This window comes from Equus caballus, chromosome 28, assembly GCF_041296265.1.
Source record: "Equus caballus isolate H_3958 breed thoroughbred chromosome 28, TB-T2T, whole genome shotgun sequence".
In the NCBI taxonomy this organism is placed as follows: domain Eukaryota; kingdom Metazoa; phylum Chordata; class Mammalia; order Perissodactyla; family Equidae; genus Equus; species Equus caballus.
In genome coordinates, this window is record NC_091711.1 from 32770496 (window position 1) to 32793721 (window position 23226).

General features: G+C 47.6%; 1 protein-coding gene across 2 annotated transcripts in view; it reads right to left on the reverse strand.

Annotated features, from left to right (window-relative positions):
• NT5DC3 (5'-nucleotidase domain containing 3) overlaps nt 1–23226 on the reverse strand; it is a 93509-nt gene that overhangs the window by 20021 nt on the left and 50262 nt on the right. For both annotated transcript variants that reach the window (XM_070254568.1, XM_070254567.1), the window contains exons 2-9: nt 22484–22668; nt 13338–13412; nt 12819–12874; nt 6900–6990; nt 5849–5986; nt 3195–3255; nt 2660–2762; nt 2420–2521 (exon numbers count right to left, since the gene is read on the reverse strand). In XM_070254568.1, coding sequence (XP_070110669.1) covers nt 2420–2521; nt 2660–2762; nt 3195–3255; nt 5849–5986; nt 6900–6990; nt 12819–12874; nt 13338–13412; nt 22484–22651 — 794 coding nt within the window. In that variant the 5' untranslated portion in view covers nt 22652–22668. The remainder of the gene's footprint in view (nt 1–2419; nt 2522–2659; nt 2763–3194; nt 3256–5848; nt 5987–6899; nt 6991–12818; nt 12875–13337; nt 13413–22483; nt 22669–23226) is intronic.

Consider the following 23226-nt stretch of genomic DNA (forward strand, 5'->3'; position numbering starts at 1 on the left):
TCCTAAATTTATCTGACCGTGCAGAAAATCTGTTTCACAAGAAAAGCTTATGGAAATACTGCCTCAGTCCACTTACTCTGCTTTGTACTCAAAATTCAGCCACTCTAGACATAAAACAAATCAGAGCACCAGGACTACTATTTTGTGATGGAACATGGGAAACAAGAACAAGGCCTCATTCCTTGTCCTGCGGTGCTCGTCTGAAGGACACAGAGCTTGTCTGTCTTTTTTTTTCTTAAAGTAACACTTATTTGGATTGTTTTTCCGACTAGAAAAATATTATCTCACTGCAAAAAAACCAGAAAATGCAGAAAAATACAATGAAGAAAAGGCGAGTCACCCATAATTCCAGTACCCAGGTATAAACATAACATTCCAGCAGATGGTCTTTCGGTCTTTATACATGTTATCTTTCTCTTTTTTATGAACATAAAATGAGAGTCATCTGTGTATACTGATTTATATCACTTTTTCTCTAATGTTGTGAGCAATTTCCCATGGGACTACACATTCCTCATACATCGTTTTTCAGTCATAAAATATGCTCACTGCTTTTTTTTCAAATATATCTTTTTCTGTTGTTTTTGTTTTTGTTTTTTTGCAGAGGGAGATTGGCCTTGACCTAACATCTACTGCCCATCTTCCTCTTTTTGCTTGAGGAAGATTGACCCTGAGCTAACACCTGGGCCAGTCTTCCTCTACTTTGTATGTGGGATGCTGCCACAGCACGGCTGCAGACAAGCGGTGTTGGCCCCACCTGGAACCAAACCTGGGCCACCAAAGCAGAGAGCACCAAACTCAACCACTAGGCCATGGGGCCTGCCTCTCAAATGTATCTTTTTTTTTTTGCTGAGGAAGATGTGACCTGAGCTAACATCCATCACCAATGCTCCTCTTTTTGCTTGAGGAAGATTTGCCCTGAGCAAACATCTGTGGCAAATCTTCCTATATTTTCTATGTGGGATACTGCCACACATGGCCACTGACCAGTGGTGTAGGTCCATGCCTGGGAACTGAACCCAGGCTGCTGAAGCAGAGCACACTCAACTTAACCACTAACTGGTTAACCACAATAACCACTAACCTTAACCACAAGGGCTGGCCCTCAAATATATCATTTTTAATGGCTGCATAATATCCCCTCATACGGTTGTTCCATTAGGTTGTTCTGACCTGATCATTATAAATAACACAGGGATGAACATGGGTGGAGGATTATTCAGCTGCTATTCCAGGCATGCAGAACAAAGGCAACACAAACGGGTGCAGCAAGGAAGAGAGTTGTGCTGGACACCACCCCCCAACTCTCTCCACCACCCCTCCCCAAGCCACTGCTCTGCACTGTGTATCCACAGGACAAAGGACAGACAAGGCCCTTCTCCCAACCACACCCTGGAATCTAATAAGAGAATGCGGGAGAGCGTCTGTCAGTGACAAAGCAGCAAGCCAGAGTTACAGCTGGTTTTGATCAACACTCTAGTTTTTCCCTCATCCTCTCGAATCCTCAGTTTCTGCACGTGGTTCTTGGGTTTGTCTGTTCTTCCAGGAGTCCCTGTGACACCTGGGAAATGGGGATTCAGCATCACGAGAGGAAGTCAGTCTATTCAACACTAACTACAGGGAGCCGCATTATGATATTTTGAATCACTCAGGAGAGGAAAAGGCTGCCTGGATACCAACTGTAGAAAAGATCAATGTGAGTAAAAGCATTTCAAAAAAAGGCTATTATGACACAAATAGGAGTTATTTTTACAACCCCAGTGCAGTAACTCACAACACTACCGACACTGGCGGGGGACGACTCTTGGTGAACAGGTCTGTCCCACAGGTTAAAACACATTTTAGGATCCCTGAGTGCCACCCACTAAATACAAGAGCCCATCCCAGTCACCGACATAACCCAAAACTTCCCTGCTTCTCTATGTCCCAAGGCTCCAGTGACAGAAAGACATCCTGTGAGTCTCGGCAGAGATTTATTCCACTTGATGCAAAACCTGCATTGCAGAGAAGTTTTACAAAATCCAACTGCAATTTTAAATGCATCATTTAGAGCTGTAATTAAAGCGACACCCACCAGGTGGTCTGCAGTTCTGTCATGCTTCACGATGCACCTGCCTCAGGAGATCTAATTTGCTACGTGATGATAAATTTGGATTCTTCCTTGCTGTCAACTGCTCTCTTCTAGTCTGACTCAGGACAGGAGTAGCCCAAGATGAAGTGAGAACCACTTCAGTCGGTGGAAGCTGTCTGCTACGTACTGACCTTACTCTCCTTGCAATTACTAGCTGGAAGGGTTAAAAATCAAAAGCTGTAACGTCAGATGTTTGTGATTTCCCAACTGGATTTCACCAAGACAGACTACCTCACTATCATAGCAGCAAATGAATAAAATCCAGTCGCCAGAACGACATGCACTCACCTCCGCTTATCGTTAAAGAAGTTTGGCTTCTCGGCCTGAACGATGACCACATCGAACAGGTCCCTCCAGTCTTTCCCGACGATGTACCTCATCCCTTTGTCCCTGCAACGACACATCAGCTGGGTGAGTCTAACACGAAAGGCGTTAACTATCTTTGCAACTTTTGCTTTCAAATTTCCAACCATTAAAGGGAGTCCGAGAAGTCAGCCGGAAGCCAGCAGGGAACACAGAACCACTTACACAAAGCTGCTGGGGCTGTTGGTGATGAGGAACATTTTCTTGCCGTGATCCGCCAGTTTGGCCAACACCGCGCGGGTCTGCTCAGCGTAGCAGATGTATTTTTCTAAGAGCAAGAGAAAAATTCACACACAGACTCAGCAGGAAGTCAGCTGATCTGCAAGCGCTTATGAAGTGCGGTATAGGGGGCCAGCACTGTCCAGGGCACTGAGGGGAAGAAAAGCCTTAAGGAAGCTTGGTTAAGGGGGGTCCACTGGTGCCCAGTGCATCACTAACCAAGACCCTGCCTCCTCCGTCTAGGTGGAAAAAACTCAGGGGCTGCAGCCGCCAGCTACTCCCCTTCTGAGTCAGGATTATGGCAAGTTCTGAGACACAGGGGAGGAGACACTGGAGATGCAAGGACGCAAGGTCCTTGTTGTGCCCTCAGAAGAGGCACCACGGCCCCGGCTCAGCCCCTGGAACTAAGGTGAAACGGCTGCATGGTCGCACAGCGAACGGAAAGGCTGACATGATCTTCCCCATAATGTCGAGCACGTACCGATATCTGCTTCGATCGCTCTGTACATGATTCCCTTGATGTGCACGTCTCGAATTGAGTCCTGTCAAGAGATACGTTTTTAACCAAGGACAGCGTAACTGAGGTAGCTTGGAATGGCATTCGTGATAATGTCTGTCTCAAGAAGCCTGGCAATGCAGGCACTAAAGGAAATCTAAATTCTGATCCATTTAGTATAGGCGGTCCCTCGGGGAAAACTTAAGTTTCCATGGTGATAGTGGCAGTTTCCACCGCAATTTTCAAAAGGGTCACTTGGAGGAGATAATTTTTGTGAAAATTCTGAATAAAGCCCCACAAGATAAACAGTAATTTATATGCAGGATCATGAACAAATGATTCCAGGTCATCTAGACAAAGGGAATTATTGCTCTTTTCACCTTGGCACCCTTCCCTAAACCCCAACAGTAGGTTCTGTAACCTAGAAAAAGAAGCAGAGAACAAAGACAGGACCCTCCTCTCCTCAGTGCCACCAATGAGGCGGGGAACTGTCAGAGATGGTAACTCAGGCCGAGATGTGGTCCAGCCGGAAGACGCGAGAAAAAGGAGGCAGCTAACCCCTTTGACACCCAGGGCTGTGGCAGCCTGATGCCTGGCAGGTGTCAGAGCACGACCCCACTCTCAGTGGCACCACACATACCTACTATGTAGGTGGCACTCCTGGAGGCACACGGAAACTTTCCAGAGCCTGCAGCAGGGGACTGGGCTGCATACAAGACTGGGCCATAAGCCTTAGAAAATTGGTAGGAAATTCCTGCTGAGAGCGAGCACCTCTGGACTGTGAACTCAACTTCGATTACCTTCCAGCCTGGGCTTCTTTTAACTTCACGTCGGCAGAAGGCAGTGGTTAAGAGCAAGCCAGAGCCAAAGTTCCCTGCTTGAAATCTAGACTCTGCTACCTACTAGCTGTCCAACCTTGGGCAAGTTACTCAACCTCTCTGTGCCTCAATTTCTTTGTCTGTAAAATGAGGGTGGTAATAATAGCACCTACCTCAAGGCACTACTGTGAGGATTTAATTAGCTAATATGCATAAAGCACTCAGAAAAACAGTGCCTGGGACATGCTAAACTCTACATAAGCATTTACTATTGGTGGTAGTAATATATATAGTAAAAACTGAACTTTCAAATAAATATCTCTCCTCCTGAATGCAAAGGGTCACGTAACTACAAGTGACTAAGATTCTTAAAGATGAAGCATTTCTGTGCACAAAAAGGAGAACAGAAACTAAACATTTAAATTTAGTTCAAATAACACAAGATCGATATTGAGAAATTATCATTCATCCTTTATCTTCCTAAAACCCATGATTCAGGGCAGTCAAAATTTAAAATTAGCCATAAACATATAAATGAAAACATTGTAGTATATAAATATGGATCCTTAAAAATATACACTTAAATCAATTATTTATAAATACATGCTTATAAATTTATATTAGAAATAAATATATATTGGGGCCAGCCCCATGGCATAGTGGTTAAGTTTGGCACACTCTGCTTCCGCGGCCCAGGTTCAAGGGTTCGGATCCTGGGTGCAGACCTCCACCATTCGTGAGTCATGCTGTGGCAGCAACCCACATACAAAATAGAAGAAGACTAGCACAGATGGCAGCTCAGGGCAAATCTTCCTCAGCAAAGAAAAAAAATATATATATATATATAAAATAAGTAATATATAAACATTTTTAAATACTGAAAAAAGTGCAGACAGCTTAAAGAATATACATAAACACATGTGAATGTGAATATAAATTAAAATATATGAATACAAGGTTATATAAATGATGCATGTATATATGCATATAAATGTTTATATTTGGCTATATCCCACTCTGACTGGATCTTTGCATAGCTTTTGCAGGGCCTAGGAAAGCCTATCTGTAACCTTTGTGTGCAAGAAAAGGTGGTCCTGGGGCTGGCCCGGTGGCACAGTGGTTAAGTTCGCATGTTCTGCTTTGGCAGCCTGGAGTTTGCCAGGTTGGATCCCAGATGCGACCCTACACACCACTTGTCAAGCCATACTGTGGCAGGTGTCCCACATATAAAGTAGAGGAAGATGGGCATGGATGTTAGCTCAGGGCCAGTCTTCCTCAGCAAACAAAAGGTGGGGGGGGAGAGAAGAGAGAGAAGAGGGAGAGAGGGAGAGAGGGAGGGAGGGAGGGAGGGGAGGATTGGCAGCAGATGTTAGCTCAGGGCTAATCTTCCTCAAAAAAAATAAAATAAAAAGGTGCCCCCTCTGGGCAACTGCAGTCCTGGGGGCCTGCAGCCTGCATTGTGAATGCCACCGCTGGGAGGAGTCACCCTGCCCCGAGGGCAGGCACAGCAGGGAGCTGGGTACAGGCTGAACCTCAGCCACCACTCGCCCCTCTGGCCAGGTACACTGGCCCTGGTCTTTGGTCAGAAAGAATTAGAAATCCAGATAAACAACATGGGCACCTTCTTCTTTGAACAACAAATTTGACAGATTTCCAATTCTCCTAACGTAAGATCTTTCTTACAATTTTCAGGGTTAAATCGCAAAGAAAAGAGATCCCAGGGGAAGGACTATCTCAAACACCAGACCCACAAAGGAGGCTAATGACCCTGCTAAGAAGCTGAAAGGGAGGCGGCATCGTAACCTCCCCCGTCGACCCCACCTTGACGTCTTTGTAGAGGTGGACAGGCTCGTAGTCAATGTTGTTCTTCAGGAAGTACTCGTTCACACAGGACAGGAGGGTCATCTCCGGCAGGGAGAAGATGTCCATAAACTGCTTCATGGTGTTTCCGTGAGAACTCTGCAGGCAGGGAGAAGGCTTCAGAAACGGAGGCTGACACCACAGCAGAGCTGGCCTCCGCATCTAGCGAGGGGGATTCTGGTCGCCAACAGCGGGATCCCTCTCCACAAGAAAAAAAATTGAACGATAAAAATAAAAATGTTCACCTTGTTTCTTTTCGTTCACGGCAGAGCGGAGGTCACACTCTCAGCACAGTCGGAAATCTAAGGACATGCCCTGATTCCCCCAAGTCTGACCACCCTTCCCCTCCTACCCTCCTTTGTGCTCTGACTCCAGTTCACATGCTCATCAAACACGGAGGAGAGCCGGCCAACAGATTACTGCCCACGGAATGGCACAAAAAGCCACGTAGTTCTCTGAACTTGAGCATCCTCACAGCCCAAATGTAAGCTTGAAAAAGACCCTTCTGTAAGTGCCTGCGATTTCTAACGCAAAGTTTCCCGGCTGCAAGGCACCGGCCACTGCATTCGGACAACGCAAATGAGAGAGCGCATCCAAGACGATAAGCAGCCAAAAGTCCTGAGCGCAACCACAAAGAGTTAGGAAAGTAGGTTTCCCTGCAGGACAGTCATGTGCTGCCCTCGGTCAGAGGGGAGGGGACAGCTGGTGCACTGACAGCTGGTGACAATCCAGAAGGTGGGGACACGCCCAGGGAGGTGGGGGCAACCAGGAGGAGGCACAAGGAAGGGATCAAGAGCCTTCGTCAGGAAGGGAAGAAAGTGCCGAGAAGGCAGAATCAGGAAAGAACTAGAGGAGACGCTCACACATGAATCGCTCTCGACACACAATCCCAATTCCCTTGTCGATTCCATCTGAGCAGTCAGTCTCGTAGCTCAAGATCCTAAATCCAGCAGACCGTGTTCCGAAAAAGAAACAGATGGGCAGCTTTCAATAAATCAAGTTTTCTCATTACCTTTCCATAAAAGTCGCTCATCTGCTCCAAAGGCACGTGGGACCCCTCGTACATTTCAATGACTTCTTCATCGGGGACAACGCTGAGGCCTCTGGAAAAATCACAAGTGGTGCAGTTAAAGAGCTCAACTAGAGATGCAATGACTGTCAGACCTCTGGCAACTGCTAGGATTTTTCATCCAAGGTGCGAGATGCTGTTACCATAAGGAGGCGAGATGTGCCACCAGGAATTGCTACAAATCACAGGTGAGATGCTACTACTGTTCCTACTGCTACCATCCTACTGGTAATAAGAGCAGTAAAACAACAGCTAACACTACATGGGAGCTACTCTATGGCAGCTATGAATCCCACATAGTCATTCACTTAATTCTCAGCAATCCTAGGAGGGCAGCATTATTCTTCTTTCTATCTTCCAGCGGAGGCGACTGAGGCACAGAAAGGTCATGGACCTTGCCCAAGGTCACCAAAGCAGAAAGTGGTGGGTCAGGATTGGATGCCAGGCTTTCTGGGCCTAGGGCCCAGGTTCTTCAACCACTAGGTCACGCTGCCTCCCTCAACAAGCTCCGAGGCCTCCTAATGACTTGCTTTGGGTAGGCTGGGTTTTTTTTAAATGTTTTTAATACATTAGGGAAAGAAAGGCTGGTTCTGTCTCCAAGATCCTCCTGCCCTCGGACACTCTGCCCTCAGAAGGTCAGTGCTGAAGGGGAAAAAGTCATGCACGAGGCTCGGGTGGGCGAGACCCCATGACCCAAGGCAGCAAGCCTGGGCACCACCTCTGAGAGGGATGACCCCAAACGCTATGTGGCAGTGAAGGCCAGTTTCCCATCTATAAAAAGCAAAGGTAACATCCGCCATCTGTCTGCCTCCTGCAAAGGCACCAGCTCCTCCACACAGGGGGAAAAGGAATTTTGGAGTCAGAGTGGCCTGGGTTGCACCCCTGCCTCTGCCAGGTGCTCTCACGGGGATTCAGTGGTCTCTCAGTCCCTCCCCCCGATCGCCCACTCTAGAGTGACATGAAGGGAGATGTCTGCTCCTCGACCCCCTTCTCTAGAGGAGGCACCTAAGAAACAGGCACCAATGAGCAGGATGCCAGAGAATGAACAATGGGACACCACGCTGTGCCATAGTAGGGGTACAAACAACCCAGTAAGAATTCTAGTTACCAATACAAACGAGTTGCTTATCATACAAAATCACTTAGCCAATATTAAAATACATATAAAATATGATTTATGTTTGCTATGTAACTTTAACATATAATTTCAGCCTCTTTCTTTCATTCTCTGCCCTCATATTACTTTTAAAAATATCCAAGGGGACTCATTAATATTTTGCCTCTGATCTTGATTAACTTGTTACAACTACTGGCCTTTTTAAACAAAAGAGGCACTGTACTTCCCTTTATCTTGGCTCGGGAAACCAGATAAGACACTGGTCCCAGACCAGATCACTCTAGACAGTGACCTTGGAAAACAGCCCTTGCTGAAGCAGCAGCAGTCAGCTGTGCAAACCCCAGTGGCTCCAACACTGAGAAAGAAAATATAAGAAGTAGGAGAATCCTGTTGGCGGGTGAGTTATTTGTCTGCCCCCACAGTAGGTTCTGGCCAACCCTTCGGAAGCCACTGCCACCTCTAAGACACACTGACAGGCGCGTGGCCACACAAGCTGCATCTTTAAGGCCCAAGTAACCAAATGTCAGCTCAAAGCAGGGGAGCAATCAGCCAGCCGCGGTCTGCAGAACCCCGCAGGAGGCGGCTCCCGCAGAGGAAGCACCACCCAGAAGCGCACTGGAACGCAGCCTACACCCCACACCAGCACCAACGCCGAAATGCAAACTCCATACACGGCCCCATATGCTTATGAGAGAGAGAAAGGTTAGGGGCACAGATGTGAACGAGTCTCCCCGGGGTTCAAATCCCAGCTCCCTTAATTACCAGGGGCACTACCTGAACGATTTAAGCTCTTTGGGTCTCCGTGTCATTTTGAAACGGGGCTCACTAACAGCACCTAGCTCCCGGTGTCACTGAGAAGAGTCAACGAGCTCCTACTCACAGAACAGTAACCGGCGTATGGGGAGCGCCATCCAAGTCTCCTGGTGTGATGGGGACAGGCACAACCCTGGCTTTTCACCAGGTTCCTGTTAAGAACTTCAAAGGCGGGTACAAAGTGGGACTGCAGGGAGGGCCAGGCCGCCCTCCGCCCAGGGCACTCACTCCCACAGCCCAGGGCCTCAAACTCAACCTGACGGAGGAGCAGGAGACCCACGGCACGTCTCAGAAATGGGGACACTGAGGCTGGAGCATTCTTCCCAGCCATCCGCTCATCCGTAACCCCCTCTGAGGGGAAAGGGAGAGAAGTGGCAGCCACGTGAGCCTCCTGACAAGACATTTTCACCTACTGAGGTATATGGGATAACTATTCGAGTTCAAAACTGATTCGGCTTAAACTAGAAAGCCTGACTTACGGCCTATCAAACATACACTGCACATCTGCTCATCCATTAAAGTAAGGAATGCACTCTCTTAAAACAAAGAACGCACACTTCCCCTCCTATGCCCTACTGGGGACACCCTAGTGGGGACACCCCGATTAGTCCCTTTCCTGGCAGCATGGTCACGTTGATCTGCTAATTTGCAACTGAATACCTCTTTGAAAATGTATCCTGGGTGTGTTCAATGTACCCTCTTTGTTCCAAAAAGATATAAGACTGTACTGAAACGCATGCTTCTCCGGAACACCTTCTAAGGCCTTCCCGGGTTATAATCCCCACTCTGGCTCATAAAAAACTCACCCTACTTTTGATCTACAGGTTGGATGGATGAGGTGCGTCACAGTGCTCCGGGCACTGTTCCAGGCGTGCTTCAGTCTGCCAACAAGCCTCCCCTGAGGCGGGCACTGGAATCTGGCCCATTTTACAGAGCAGCAGATCAAGGCTTTAAGACGATCTAGAGCTTGCTCGAGGCCACGTGCCTGTGAACGGTGGGGCCAGGGTTACCCCCAGGAAGTGTGACTCCAGAGCCCACACATGCGCCCTGCTGCCTCAGCCCCCAAACCCCCTCTCAGCCCTGAGGCAACGGCGACCCTCCCAGGACCTTAATCTGAAGACTCCTTCTCCTCTAAATGCCTCCGTTGGCTCCTCCTCCAGCCCCGTCCACACTCCTTAGAACGATGGACAATTTATCTGCAGAAGAAACTAGACAATTAGGAGTCACAGGATCATGTGACCACAGAAGAGGAGCGAGAAGGACGGCGTGAGGCTGAGCAGCGAGGAGCCGGCCCCGAAGGAGGGGTGGGACTTCGAGAGGCAGAAGAAGGAACACTGCATCCTGGCAGGACGCCAGCATGGCCAGATGCCAAGCGGTGAGAAAGGAGAACTCAGAAGAAAGAATATGTGTTTTCACCTGCCCAGCACCCACCCCGTCCAAGACCGTCTGAAACTGCTGGGAAGAGAAGCTCCCCTCTTCTCTCAACCTGAAGTCAGAGGCTGGAAGCCCAGTACTGCCAGGGTCACCACACGGAGAGGCCTGCCTGAGAGTGAGCTAACCCAGAGAGGAGGAGAGCCAAGGGATGCAGAGAGTTCTGACAACATCAACTGGGCCCCTGGAGCCAGCCACACCTGCAAGTGGCACTGTCCCTGGACTGTACAAACTAGTGAGCCAATACTGTGCTTCTGATTAAGCCACTTTGAGTTGGGTTTCAGTCACTTGCAACTAAGGGTCTTAACCAGTCCAGTAAGTGAAGGAGCTGTGTATGGAAGAAGAGGAAGCTAAGGGTTTGGAGCAGGAAAACCTCCTTAGAGGTTGAGCTCCATTCTCTAGACAGTGGCACCATCTAGGACCTCAGAAGATAGGAGGGCGTTGTTGAGGGCAATGCTTTAGGGAAGTCAGTCTAGCGACACAGTCCAGTTTAGGATGCTCTGCAGAAAACCGCAGGAGCCCAGGGGAGAGGGGGTAAGTGTCTGGGCCAGGGAGCTGATGGTAGAAACAGAGACAGAAGGACAGATTCAAAAGGTCTGGTGACAGACTTCCAGTCAACCCTTATACCTTCAGAAAGGCCACACGGCATGCTGGCCCAGAAGAGACTCTGGAGCATGGGTCTAAATTCTAGCCCAGGTACTTACTTGTGTGTGACCCTGTGCAAGGTCCTTAACATCTCTGGAACTAATAACAATATCTACCTCATCAGCTTATTTTAAGGATCAAATGAGTTAACTCAAATAAACCTCCATGGCCATGTCCCATAGCAAGACTCAATATTTGTTAGTTGCTATTTATTATTACTAATATTATTATTCTCATCATCACCACTACCTCTTCTCCTCCTGAAACACCGTTAAAATGACAGTAAAACAGTAAAGTATGAATTGCTCAGAAGGTAAAGGAAATGAGAGCAAACCCATCAGGAGACAAGACATTTCAAGACGTTTTTAGAAGAGAAACAGTAGATGAAAAGGAGGTTCCTGACTTGGCCACACTAAGAACAGGGACCTGCAAGGGGACACCAACGAGAAGAACTGATTAACTGCCACAGACCCTCCAGAAAGGCTCAGCCCTAGGGGGCACCAGGAAGCTACTGCAGGATGTGCTCCAGCAAAATGAGGGCGTAAAGGCAGAAAGAGGAGGAGATGGGAACCAGGGAACAGGGAAAGAGGTGAACCCAATCAGAGCAGATCAGAGCAGGAGGGGGTAGTCAATTTAAAAAAAAATGTAACTGATAGATTATTTAAGACATGTGAAGTGTTGGGAAACAAATTCATGCTTCATATCTGTGAGGGAGCATTTAAAAAAAAACTAGGGACACCTACACAGAAAACTAAGCAAACAAAAAATGAAGTTATCATTAAATCTAAGAAAAACCAAACATCATACAAGAAACATGTGCACAGCTTGGCTTAAGAATGAACGAGCCAGGCAGAGTCACAATGCAAACCAGGATGGGGAAACAACCAGATGCTGAGATCTTAGCGAGGTCAGAAGGATGAGGCTGGAGGAGGAGGTGTGAGTGCGACAGAGCTAAATCCTCATCTCTCATAGCAGGGACGATGGCTAGAATTAATATATTAGGAAAGAGAAGTATGAGCACATTTATTAGAAATAGGAAGAAAAAGGCCAAAAGAAAAAAATCTAAGCGTCCACAGGAGTTGGGTGGGGAGGGGAGGACAGAGGCCTGTTGTCATTTTTAGTGCTATGATGTTTTTAGTGCTATTTGACTGTAACTGTGCGTGTGTTTTACTTTGATAAAAAATATTTACATGTATATTAATTTTAACAAATAGTTTGGGAGAGAATAATCTAAGAAATGCAAACATCTTCTTTTAAGGTACAATATACGAATCTAAACACAAACCACATTCCTAAACCTCACCCCAATTTGAGAATTAGAAAAGGCGAAACCCTTCATTTTCAGTCCTAAAGATTTCTAACCGAGCTAAGGGCGTCTCCTAATTCTCATAAATAGGAAAAAAAGTCTTAACATCCAAACTACTCAACTACCACCTGGGAACAAGCACCCGCCCCCCTCGCCCAGTACCCCTCCCCACCCAAATGTCCTCTCCAGGACCGCCACTCAGGGGCTGGCCACGCCTCTGAGCCCTGCCCTCCCCAGTCCTCCAGGGTGCTCCCCAATGGTCCGAGCACACGTCCATCACTGCCTTGCACTAGACTGCAGTCACTGGTTTACTGTGTGGCTTCCCACCCACACCCCGAGCTCCCGGAGGGCATCCTGAAGCCAAACCGTTAGCATCTGGCACAGTAGTAGGCCCAACAAATGTTCCTGAACGAGGGAGTGAGTGAATGAATGAATGAATTACAAATACACACATTGCAGCCTTTCTCATCACTAAACAGTCCGTGGGTCTTGAAACCCAAAGCCACCTGGTTACTTCGGGTGAATTAAATGTACCTCTTCTTACTCTTACCTGTAGACAGTTCCCAGCTGGATGTAATGAAAAGCGTCGATCTTCATCAATACTGCCTTCAAAAACAGAAACACATGCACAGGTAAATAAGGCACAACACTGTGCATATCTAATGCGAATTCCGGGTGTCAGGAGAAATCCTATCCACGTTAAGCTGTTACAACAAAGCAGCAGACCGTACGTTTCCGAAAGGTTTGCTTGTTGATGAGAGCACTGTGCACTCACTAAGGAAATGGTCTGTCTGCAAAAAAGGACGTGACAACTGGCTCCTCCTCAGAACACCGAAAATGACGACTGGAAATAAATGCTATCTCCCAAACAGCTAAACGCATTCATGCTTTTCTAATGCACAGTTTCTCGAAAAAGACTTTATCCAAAGATGTTTTGAATAATTCAGTTCTGCAGCCCCAAAGAACATAATTTAAAATCAATTTATGTGTTCAGCACAGAAGAGTACCGAGGGCACACTTTATTCTCAAACACCAGTAAACTGGAGAAGAACATGAGAATTAAACCTACCCGCTGCACGTCATAATGAAGTCCACGAATTGCAAAACTTGGGTCATACTCATACTTCCTGATTTCCACGGGATACTAAGGAGGAAGAAAGGAACCGGTTTTAGCTAACAACGTAGTAGGAAATTCAAGACAGAGTCCAGGTTTGATCCTGCACGGGGTGGAGGTGGCTGAGCAACCTGGGTCAGAAGGGACGGACCACAGCTTGTCCCTCTGCTCCCGGTCCAAGTGCCTCCTGGCCAGAGCCAGCCCTCCTGCTCCACGCCCTGTAGCCGCCCAAGCGCAGGTGGGGCCTCATCCCTTCCAATCTCCCTCATCTTAAATCCCACCCCCTCCCTCCCCTCTGCCCCTGGCTCCCAGATTCCTGAGATCCCCGAAACGCATCCGCTTCGACCTCCAATACCCCTTCCTCCTACTGCGTTTAAGGGTCCTGAGGAGGAGGAGCTGGAATGTCCCATCAGTTAGAAGACTTTTCTGAACACGTTGTCAACCACCCATTCAGCTCACATTTGAGCCCCTCGATGTAGCAGACCCCTGGACGGCCCCCTACCAGGTTTCATGAAGAGATTCACGGTGAGAACTTCTCAAAGGGGGCCGCCTCCACGGAGCTTTCACTGCTTTTCTCATCTGGACAGCTGGCCGCTGCTCACCCTCCAGGGGCTGGCGGCACGCCACGGCTCTCGGTACAACCTCCCTCCCTCCGGGGCCCAGAGAGACCCCTTCTCAGCATGTGGCTCCAGTTATGCTCCAATGCCGTCTCAGAACATGCATGACTTTTGGAGGCAGCTCAGCTCCCCTGGTGTTTCCTAGTTAGAAAACCGTTCCTCAAACCATGCAAAATGCCAGCCCCTTTCCTATCTACAGCACCAGGCATCCAGGTCCTTCCCTCCCTCCCCAAACCTCAGAATGAGAACCCCAGCTATCCTGCTGACAGCATCTGCTGCCGCTGCGCAGCAGGCCCTACAACGCCCATTCTACAGACAGGAATCAGAGGCACCAGATGAAACCTCCTGGCCTGGGCCACACAGCTGGGGCGTGGTGGGGCAGGGAGTCAGGTCGGCCCTTTGCCCTTGCTCTCCCCACTCCTACCCACCCACAAGAGCACAGATCTGCAGGACAGAATATATATTCCTGAGTCTACAGAGGCCATGTCACCAGGATCGTCCAATCATGGTGGAAACTGCTTAACTGAAAACCTAGACAACTATCAAGACGCACAGGAAACCTCTCCACACGGCCTCACTAACTTTCCACAGCCTGTGGAAAGCCTCTTCTGTGAGAGCACTTCCCGGAACCACCAGGCTGAACCGCATGTGGCGAGTTTTCAATTCAAGCTGCACGAAGCACTAACTCAAATGTCACATTTGGGCTCATTTATCTAACACCTGCCACGTGTATCAAGAAATCACTAAATGACATTTCCACTCATGGGCGTTTCCAAGGATTCTGCACACTGTGTACAGCTCTGCATTTTACTGACATACTTCACCACACACACACACACACACACACAGAACCCAACACATGGTACCACGGTTCTGCTTACTGAGGCGAGACCAAGGAACTTCACATCTCTGGAATCTCCTTCTAAACTCGGGAGTGAGGAATAAGGCGCAGGACAGGAGGGAGAGATTTCCAACGTTCCTGAGAGACGTAATTTACTGAGCCGTGCCCAGGTGCCACACACTGCTCCAGACCCTTCCTGCGACTTTCTCTACTCCTCACTCCCCCAGCATGAAGGAGGGAGGCGCCTCAGGCCTGTGCTCCTGTTGAATGATCTGAGGAGCAGAGTGAAGGAAGCTGCCCAAGCTCACAGAGGTAACAGTGGCTGGGTCAGCACTCGAACCCAGGTCCGTGTCACACTCAGGTCCACAGCTAACCACCCCGTAACCAATTCCAAACCACCCCTGAGCCACCATACGAGATTCTCGTCGCCTCCCGTGATGGCAGCTCTGTAAGTTTGCTGAGAGGATTCAGGGCACGAGGGGAGTGCCGGCTACCGTAGTTGAGAGACGGCGCTAGAGTCTCTGTACATGGATGGCTGAGAAGTCTAGTGGCTCTTTCTTTGAACAAGCCTTCTCCAGGTTCCCCAGCAGGACTCAGACATCACAGTGAGACGGGGCCCTGCACCCACGCACGTTCCCCTGCCTGTCGCTCCTGCTGTGTGTTCTCAGGGAGCCACAGCAAGAACACGTTCTTAGAATTCTGTGTAAAGCTGGTGTGCACTCAAAAGCAAGCAGTCCCGCAGCTGCTGGTGTCCGTGCAGGGCCGCAGAGGAGTTCGGAAGGAGCCTGGGGAGTGGCGGGGGCTGGAACAAACCACTGTGCCATGCAGGCCAGGCTGGTGCTCAGACCTTTAGATTCACTGCAAGTTGCCATGGCCAACCCGGGGCCAAAGTGTGTGACCTGTCAATGTGCAGCGCCACGCACTAAAGACTGACGGTAAACCTCAGAAAAAATACACAATGATACACAAAGCGTGATGGACACACCATGTTTTTCAAGTGGTCCAGAGGCTGTAGCAGACGACCTGGAAAACTGAGAGAGCAGCTGAGAGAGCCTCAACAGGACAACGTCACGATGAACAACACTGGCTCCGGGGCTGAGGGACCAGGTGTCACATCCTGGTCCTACCCTGTGAAAGCTGGCTGACCTTGGGCAGGGTGGTCTGTCTCTCTGAGCCTTGGTTTTCTCATCTCCAAAGTAAGAATAGCAAAAGTCCTACCCTACGTGGAAGTGGAGAAGATTAAGTGAAAAGATGCCGGTGGGGAGTGAGGGCGGTCTCCAGCACACAGCAAGTGCCCAGCAGAACTGTGCTGCTCGGCTGGCCCGGGAAGGGGGGGCCCGGGCTGTCAGAGCCACTCGGCCACCCTCCGCTGCTCTCCTGGAGGACTTCAGGCGAGTCACTTAACCTCCCCAGGCCTCGTCCCTCATCTGGAAAACGAAACGCTTGGACTAGGATGATTTCTGTGCTCCACTCTTGCCCCTAAATTGTGATTCCCCATACAGCCAGCCAAGCCAAAATGTCCTCGTGATGGGACATTCCAACCTTCCAATACACATGCACACACATGCACACACACACACGTGCAGCACCTCTGGGAATAACCATGAACTGTAACACGCCGTGGAGGAAGCCGAAGCAGCTCGCATCAGCCCGGAGGTTACCTGTCCCTCCCAGGGCCCACGGCTACATTTTCTGAACTCTCCAGAGTTGAGAAACTTTCCACCAGTCTGAAAAACATGACTCGCCCGATGTGTCATGAAGATGACCGGGGTCCCTAAAAGCACTAAGGAATACCGAAGCTAAAACCCCCTTCCTTGGGATTTTTATTAAAAAATCTTCTTCTTTAGGCTCAATCTGGTTTCCTTCAGTTCCTGGATTTGTTCTAATTCCAACCGCAATCTGGGCAGGCTAGAGGGTGGGGACAAAGAAAGAGCAAGGTTTCCCCCCGAAAATGCTACAGAAATGTCCCTGACAGCTTCAAGCAAAGTTAATCCTAAAATACTGCAGAGCCTCCACGAATCCCCATGTGTGTCTAATTCCTACCGTTCTGCAGCTTGGCCACATGACCCCCTCCTGGCTAGTTACAGAGCTCTGACACAGCTAGTGACCTCTCCATTACAACACTGCCCCTGAGTTCGTGAGGTCCACATGCCTATAAACAGATCCATTTTTCAGAGTCTCTGTTTGATATTTAAAGTAGCCTAAATTATAAGCCTAATTCGAGGCAGGGCAGAAGGGCATGAAAACAAGCTCTGAGAAAGCCATATGAAACCGGAAGCTCGGGCAAAAGGACCTGCCCCACAGTAGAGATGCCACAAGAAGCACGATATTCTCTTAACTTAACTTAACTTAACTGCGGAATTCAAGAAAGACGCCAGGGATTTACTGAGCGTATACTTTCTGCCAGGGCCCAGAAATATGGCAGCAAACAAAAGTGACACAGTCTCTGCCCCTAAGACGCTTCCATCCTGCCACGGGGGGCAGACCATATATAAATAAACAAATGAACACACAGTATAGTGTTTTGTAGCAATAAGTACTATGAAGAAAAGGCAGTACAGGGTTCAGAAATTGGGGGGGGGAAAAAAAGATGAGCAACGCCTCAGGCTGCCTGGGGGCAGAAGGATGTTCCAAGGAGAGGAAATGGCAAGTGCAAAGGTCCAGAGGTAGGCACGCGTTTGGCGGTTCCAGGAGCAACAAGGAGGCCGGTGTGGCTGGAGCAGAGCGAGGGCAGGTGGGAGGAGAGAGTGTGAGGCAGCGGGGAACCTGGGAGCACTGGGAGGCCTGATCTGTCATTCCAAGTGTGACGGGAAGGCTTGAGCGGTTTGAGCCCAGGAATGATGCGATTAATGCTAAAGGTGCCCTCTTGCTGCCTCATGGAGAAGAGAGTAAGGGGCAAGCAGGGAGAGCCGGCGGAGGCACTGCACCAGCGGGTGGGGGCGACGGTGGCTTGGACCAGATGATGGCAGTGGGGGAGGCGAGCAGGGGATGGAGTCAGGACACCTTCTGAATGAGTGAAAAGAGAGCTCACGGCTGCACAGTGACGTTCTCCCAAAGAAAACAGCACGGAAAGAGAGAAAAGAGTAAACCAGAGGGGAGAGAGCTGACAAACGCTACCTCAGCCAGACGGTCAAGGCGAACCCCATCGGTGAACAGTCACGTCGGGGGTATGCACCCTTGACACGACTGGGGAGAATGGCACTTTACCACTCTGTGGTCTCCTCTCCAAATCCCGTAACCCCAGGCTCAGCACGAGAAAAACATCAGACAGGTCCCGGGAAATGGGCATCCTAAAAAGTACCCAAGTGATCTTCAAAACTGTCAAAGTCGTCAAAACACAAGGGAAGTCTGAGCAACTGTCAAAGCCAAGAGGAGCCTAAGGAGACGGGACAACTAAATGTGAGGTGGTGTCCTGGACAGGATCCCGGACCAGGAAAAGGACGTTGGATAAAAACTAAAGAGATCGGAATCAAGTGCAGACTTCAATGAATAATACTTTATTAATATTGAATCTTTAGTTGTGATAAATGTACCACAATAATGTAAAATGTTAGCATTACAGGAGACAGGTGTGGGGTATGTATACAGGAGCTCTCTGTGTAACCTCTGCAACTTTTCTGTAAACCTAAAACTCTTCTAAAGTTAAAAGCTTATTTAGGAGCCGGCCCGATGGCCGAGTAGTTAAGTTCACACTCTCTGCTTCAGTGGCCTGGGGTTTGCCAGTTCAGATCCTGGGCACAGACCTACACACTGCTCACCAAGCCATGCTGTGGTGGCATCCCACATAGAAAAACTGGAATGACCTACAACTAGGATATACAACTATGTTCTGGGGTTTTGGGGAGAAAAAAAAAAGAGGAAGATTGGCAACAGATGTTCATTCAAGGCCAATCTTCCCCACCAAAAAAAAAAAATTTTTTTAAAGCTTATTTTAAAAAAGAGAGAGGACCTGCAGCATTTGCTGAGAGATCAGACGTGGAATACAGGAGAATGTGAGGGGTCACAGCTAATGTTAGGCTTTGGATTTGATAAACTGAGTGAACATCAGTAACAATTAACAATCAGGATCACTGACGGGGGTGCAAATCTGGGAGATGAAATCAAGAAGTCTTCTAATCCTCCCTTTCTATCCCTTGGTGGACACAAGAAATGAAGATACAGATACAGTTACTACCTGATATTTCTTATTTCCATTTTCATAGAAACTTGCTCTTATAAAAAAAAAAGTAATTAAGAAGGGGCTGGAACTTTTAGATTTGCTTTTTGGAAAGATGCTAAATTGCAAACTCACTGTTCTATTACTGCGCATCTCAAGAGCAGATGCCTTTCCATCTCTACAAGTACATTTAGTCTTGGCAGGAAAAATGGCACCAAACAATGCTTCCAACAGCATCTTGGAAGAATTATTTTCAAATCCAAAGCAAGAGAAAAATCTGCATAATTGACTCTATTAATATGCCTGATATAATTAGTGTTACGACATATTTCTTTTATCAAAGCCACAAACAGACATAATGGGAATGAAATTTCAACGATCTTAAATCTAGATTTTCTAATCATAATTATTGCACCTTTCTTCCCAGAACGATTTCATCTCTCTCCCCAAATTTCAGAAGTTTTTTATCTTCATACATTTTTTCTTTTCATGAATATTTTATTTTCATTTGAACAATAAACCCATAGGGTAGAAACGAAAGGCGTCATTAATCTCGAAAGGGGCAATGTGGAATAAAGGAGAGAGCATTTGCATCTGGAAACAGACAGATCTAAGTTCAAAGCCTGGTTGTGCCCCCCCCGCCGTCTTGTGGCCTTGCACTGCTAGCTTCACTCTAAAAGTCTCAAATGAGACAATAGCTATTTGCAGGGTTGTCATGCAGACTAGAAATAATAGTAATAACAGCTAACATCAACTGAGCATTTTCTGTGTGCCAGGCATGTCACATAGATTAACTCATCTCATCATCACAACACTATTGTGAGGAAAGAACTGCTACTGTGCCCATTTCACAGAGGAGGAAACTGAGGCCCAGGGAAATTAGGTGAGTTGCTCAAGATTGTGAAAGCCAGGATTTGAACGCCAGTGGTCAGGCTCTAGAAGCTGTGCTTTGAGCACCTAGCAGACAATCAAGAGACGGTGCTATCAGTGTAAGCTTCATTTTATAAGTGATATCAGAGTCACAGAAAATGCTGCAGACGGCCTGGGACTAGGATGCCCACACCAAGGCAACACCCTCAGTGGTGAGAGACAGGGCGAGCTGGCAGACAGGAGAGCAAAGGCAGGACCACCTAGTTCTTACTCTGCTTCCATCCTCACAGTCAAGGGAAGAGATCGCGGGTTAAACGGAAGAGGAGAGACTCTCTTGAACAGATGGAGAGATGCAGCCGGAAGGCAGGTGGCTAGATAGGGTTACATCCGGCAAAGTGGCCATTACTAAAGAAAGCTGGCTGTTGGCTTAGCGGCAGAAGGGAAGGTCATTTTTTGGCAAATGCCATCTCTGCATTTTGAATGAGGACAAAATGAGCTGCCTATTAAATCCACTGATAATCAAAAGCGGAGGGGATCAGGAAATACACTGGCTCAAATGGTGAGGATCCAACACTAACGGAAAACTTTGGCTGCATTAATAAAAGTATGGGGGGCGGATGGGGGGCCGGCCCGGTGGCGCAGCAGTTAAGTTCACATGTTCTGCTGCTCGGCAGCCAGGGGTTCGCCGGTTCAGATCCCGGGTGCAGACATAGCACCGCTTGGCACGCCATGCTGTGGTAGGCGTCCCACGTATAAAGCAGAGGAAGATGGGCACAAGTGTTAGCTCAGGGCCAGTCTTCCTCAGCAAAAAAGAGGAGGACTGGCAGTAGTTAGCTCAGGGCTAATCTTCCTCAAAAAAAAAAAATTAAAAATTAAAAAAGTATGGTATCCAGAACCAGGGAGGTGATGGTCTCCCTCTGTTCTGCACTAGTCAGACCCCACCTGCAGTCACATCTTCAGTTCAGGGCCTCACATTTCAGAGGGATAAATCAGAGCACACACAAAGGAGGGTAACCAAGATGATGAAAAAACTAGAAAAGAGGACAAATGAGAATGGTCCAAAGAATGAGAACAATTGGCCCGGGAAAAAAGAAGTCTTGGTGGGCATAATGGCTGGTCTATTTAACACTCAGCCCATTATTCAAATAGTCAAGAATAAAACATTAGTTTCCATAACGTGGTTTCTAGGTTGCTCACACCCACCCACTCCACCCACCCCAAGCCGACCTGTGCTGACAACCACCTTCCAGACTCTGAAGCAGGACCTGCTTCACCATTTTCTCCAGTTCCCTCCAGCAGAGACAACTGTTCCAAGCATCCTCCACACAGCCCTAGCTCTCTGCTGAGATGCCTGCGGAGGCCTCTACCAGGTGCCCTCATAACTCATCTGCTCACACGACTGGCTTCCCCACTAGACAGCTGCTTCTCCAAGGGCAGGACCTGTGTCCCACTCATCTTCATCTTACCAGCTTCTGTCACAGGGCTTGGCACAGAAGGGGTACTCAGTAAAGGCTTAAGGAACATGGGAACGAATGAATGAACAAATGAATAAAGAAAAGAGACCGATGGCAAAAGCTGTATGAAGACAGAATTGCTCAACCCATCAAAGAATTTCCCAAAAATCAGAACTGCCTCCCGGAGAAATGCACTCCAGGCTGAGATGGAGATTCGAGCTGCAATTCTCAGGATGCTGGGTGGTCGTTCTTAAAGGGCACTAGTCCAGACGACCTCTGAGGATGCTTCTCCTCCTGGGGCCTGCAACGTGTACTCAGACTAAATAGAGAAAAGAATGTTCCATTTGGAGTGTTTCTTTTTTCCTTCCTTATTATAAGCTCTCGACAATACTATGCATCAGAAAACATTCAAATATCCTTTATAAAAGGACAATTCAAATCAGTGATGGTGGTAAAACAGTGCCTAAAATTTGAAGAATTCCTTTTAAAAGGAACTCAGGCTGCCACTTCATCAGGCCTGGCAGAAACCACAGCACTGCTCTGCAAGAAACAAGAGCCCAAACCTGTGCAGCTGAATCTCCACTAATGCACAGCCTGGACCAGTCTTCTGTCAAAGAGGAATCTAAAGATTTTGTTTAAAAAAAACAACTATCTTCTGGATACAAAGCTTCAGTTATGCAAGACAGATAAGTTCTGGAGATCTATTACAAAGCACAGTACCTACAGCTAACAATATTGTATCACATACTTAAAATTTGCCAAGAGAGTAGACCTTAAGTGTTCTTACCACACACACACACAAAATAACAACAACAATAATAAAGGGGGCAGGAGGAAACTTTGGGAGGCGATGAATAGTTTATGACCTTGATGGCGGTGATGGTTTTATGGGTGTATACTTATCCCCAAGCTCATCGAGTTGTACACATTAAATAAGTAGAGCTTTTTACATGGCAATCATACCTCAATAAAATGGTTCTAGAAAAAATCAAAACTATCTTCCAGAGAGAGTCCCTTGGCATGGAACAAAATCTACTCATTCGTTCAGCAACAACTTACTAAATGACGTCCATGTGCCGGGCACGAGACCAGCCCAGCCCACGGCTGTTGTTCAAATGTCTACGGGAAGGGAGAGGAGGACGGCAACGTTCCCGAGCTCTTACCCGGTGTTCATTGATGAGAAGGTCCCGAGCGGCATTAAAGATCAGTGTGTGCAGGTGCTTCGAATAAAACACCAAGGTATAGTCATAATCAAAGCCGTAGATTTCAATGTCAGACAAGCTCATCTCGTTGTTGGCGAAAATGGCATCTGGATTCAACAAGTTGTTCATAATTGAAGGAACCAACTCTAGAAGTAAAGGAAAAAACTAAATTATATCCTATGACAAACAAGGGTTAGTATGATTTCTAAATAAGATGAGTCAACTAAAGTGTAAGAGTGATTTGCTTTACCATGAAAACAGGATGCTGAGTGAAAGAAGCCAGTCACAAAGGACTACACGTATGACGACATTTATATGAAATGTCTAGAACAGGCAAATCCTAGAGACAGAAAGTAGATCGGTGGTTTCCTAGGGCTGGAGGGGCGGGGAGAAATGGAATGACTGCTGATGGGTATAGAATTTCTTCTTGGGGAGATGAAATGTTCTAAAATTGATTATGGTGATGTTTGAACAGCTGTTGTGAATATACTGAAGGAGAGACTTCGAGTGAATTGTACAGTATGTAAATAGTATCTTAAAACTTATTAAAAAATAATATTTGCTTTAATATCACAAAGAGTCTTATTTAAAAAATAATATATGCTAGTTATAGATTTTAGAAGATAGAGAAACGTATAGATTATTTAAATGTTACACATCACCTCATAACCCAAAAAAAAACTATTAACATTTTATATATTTGC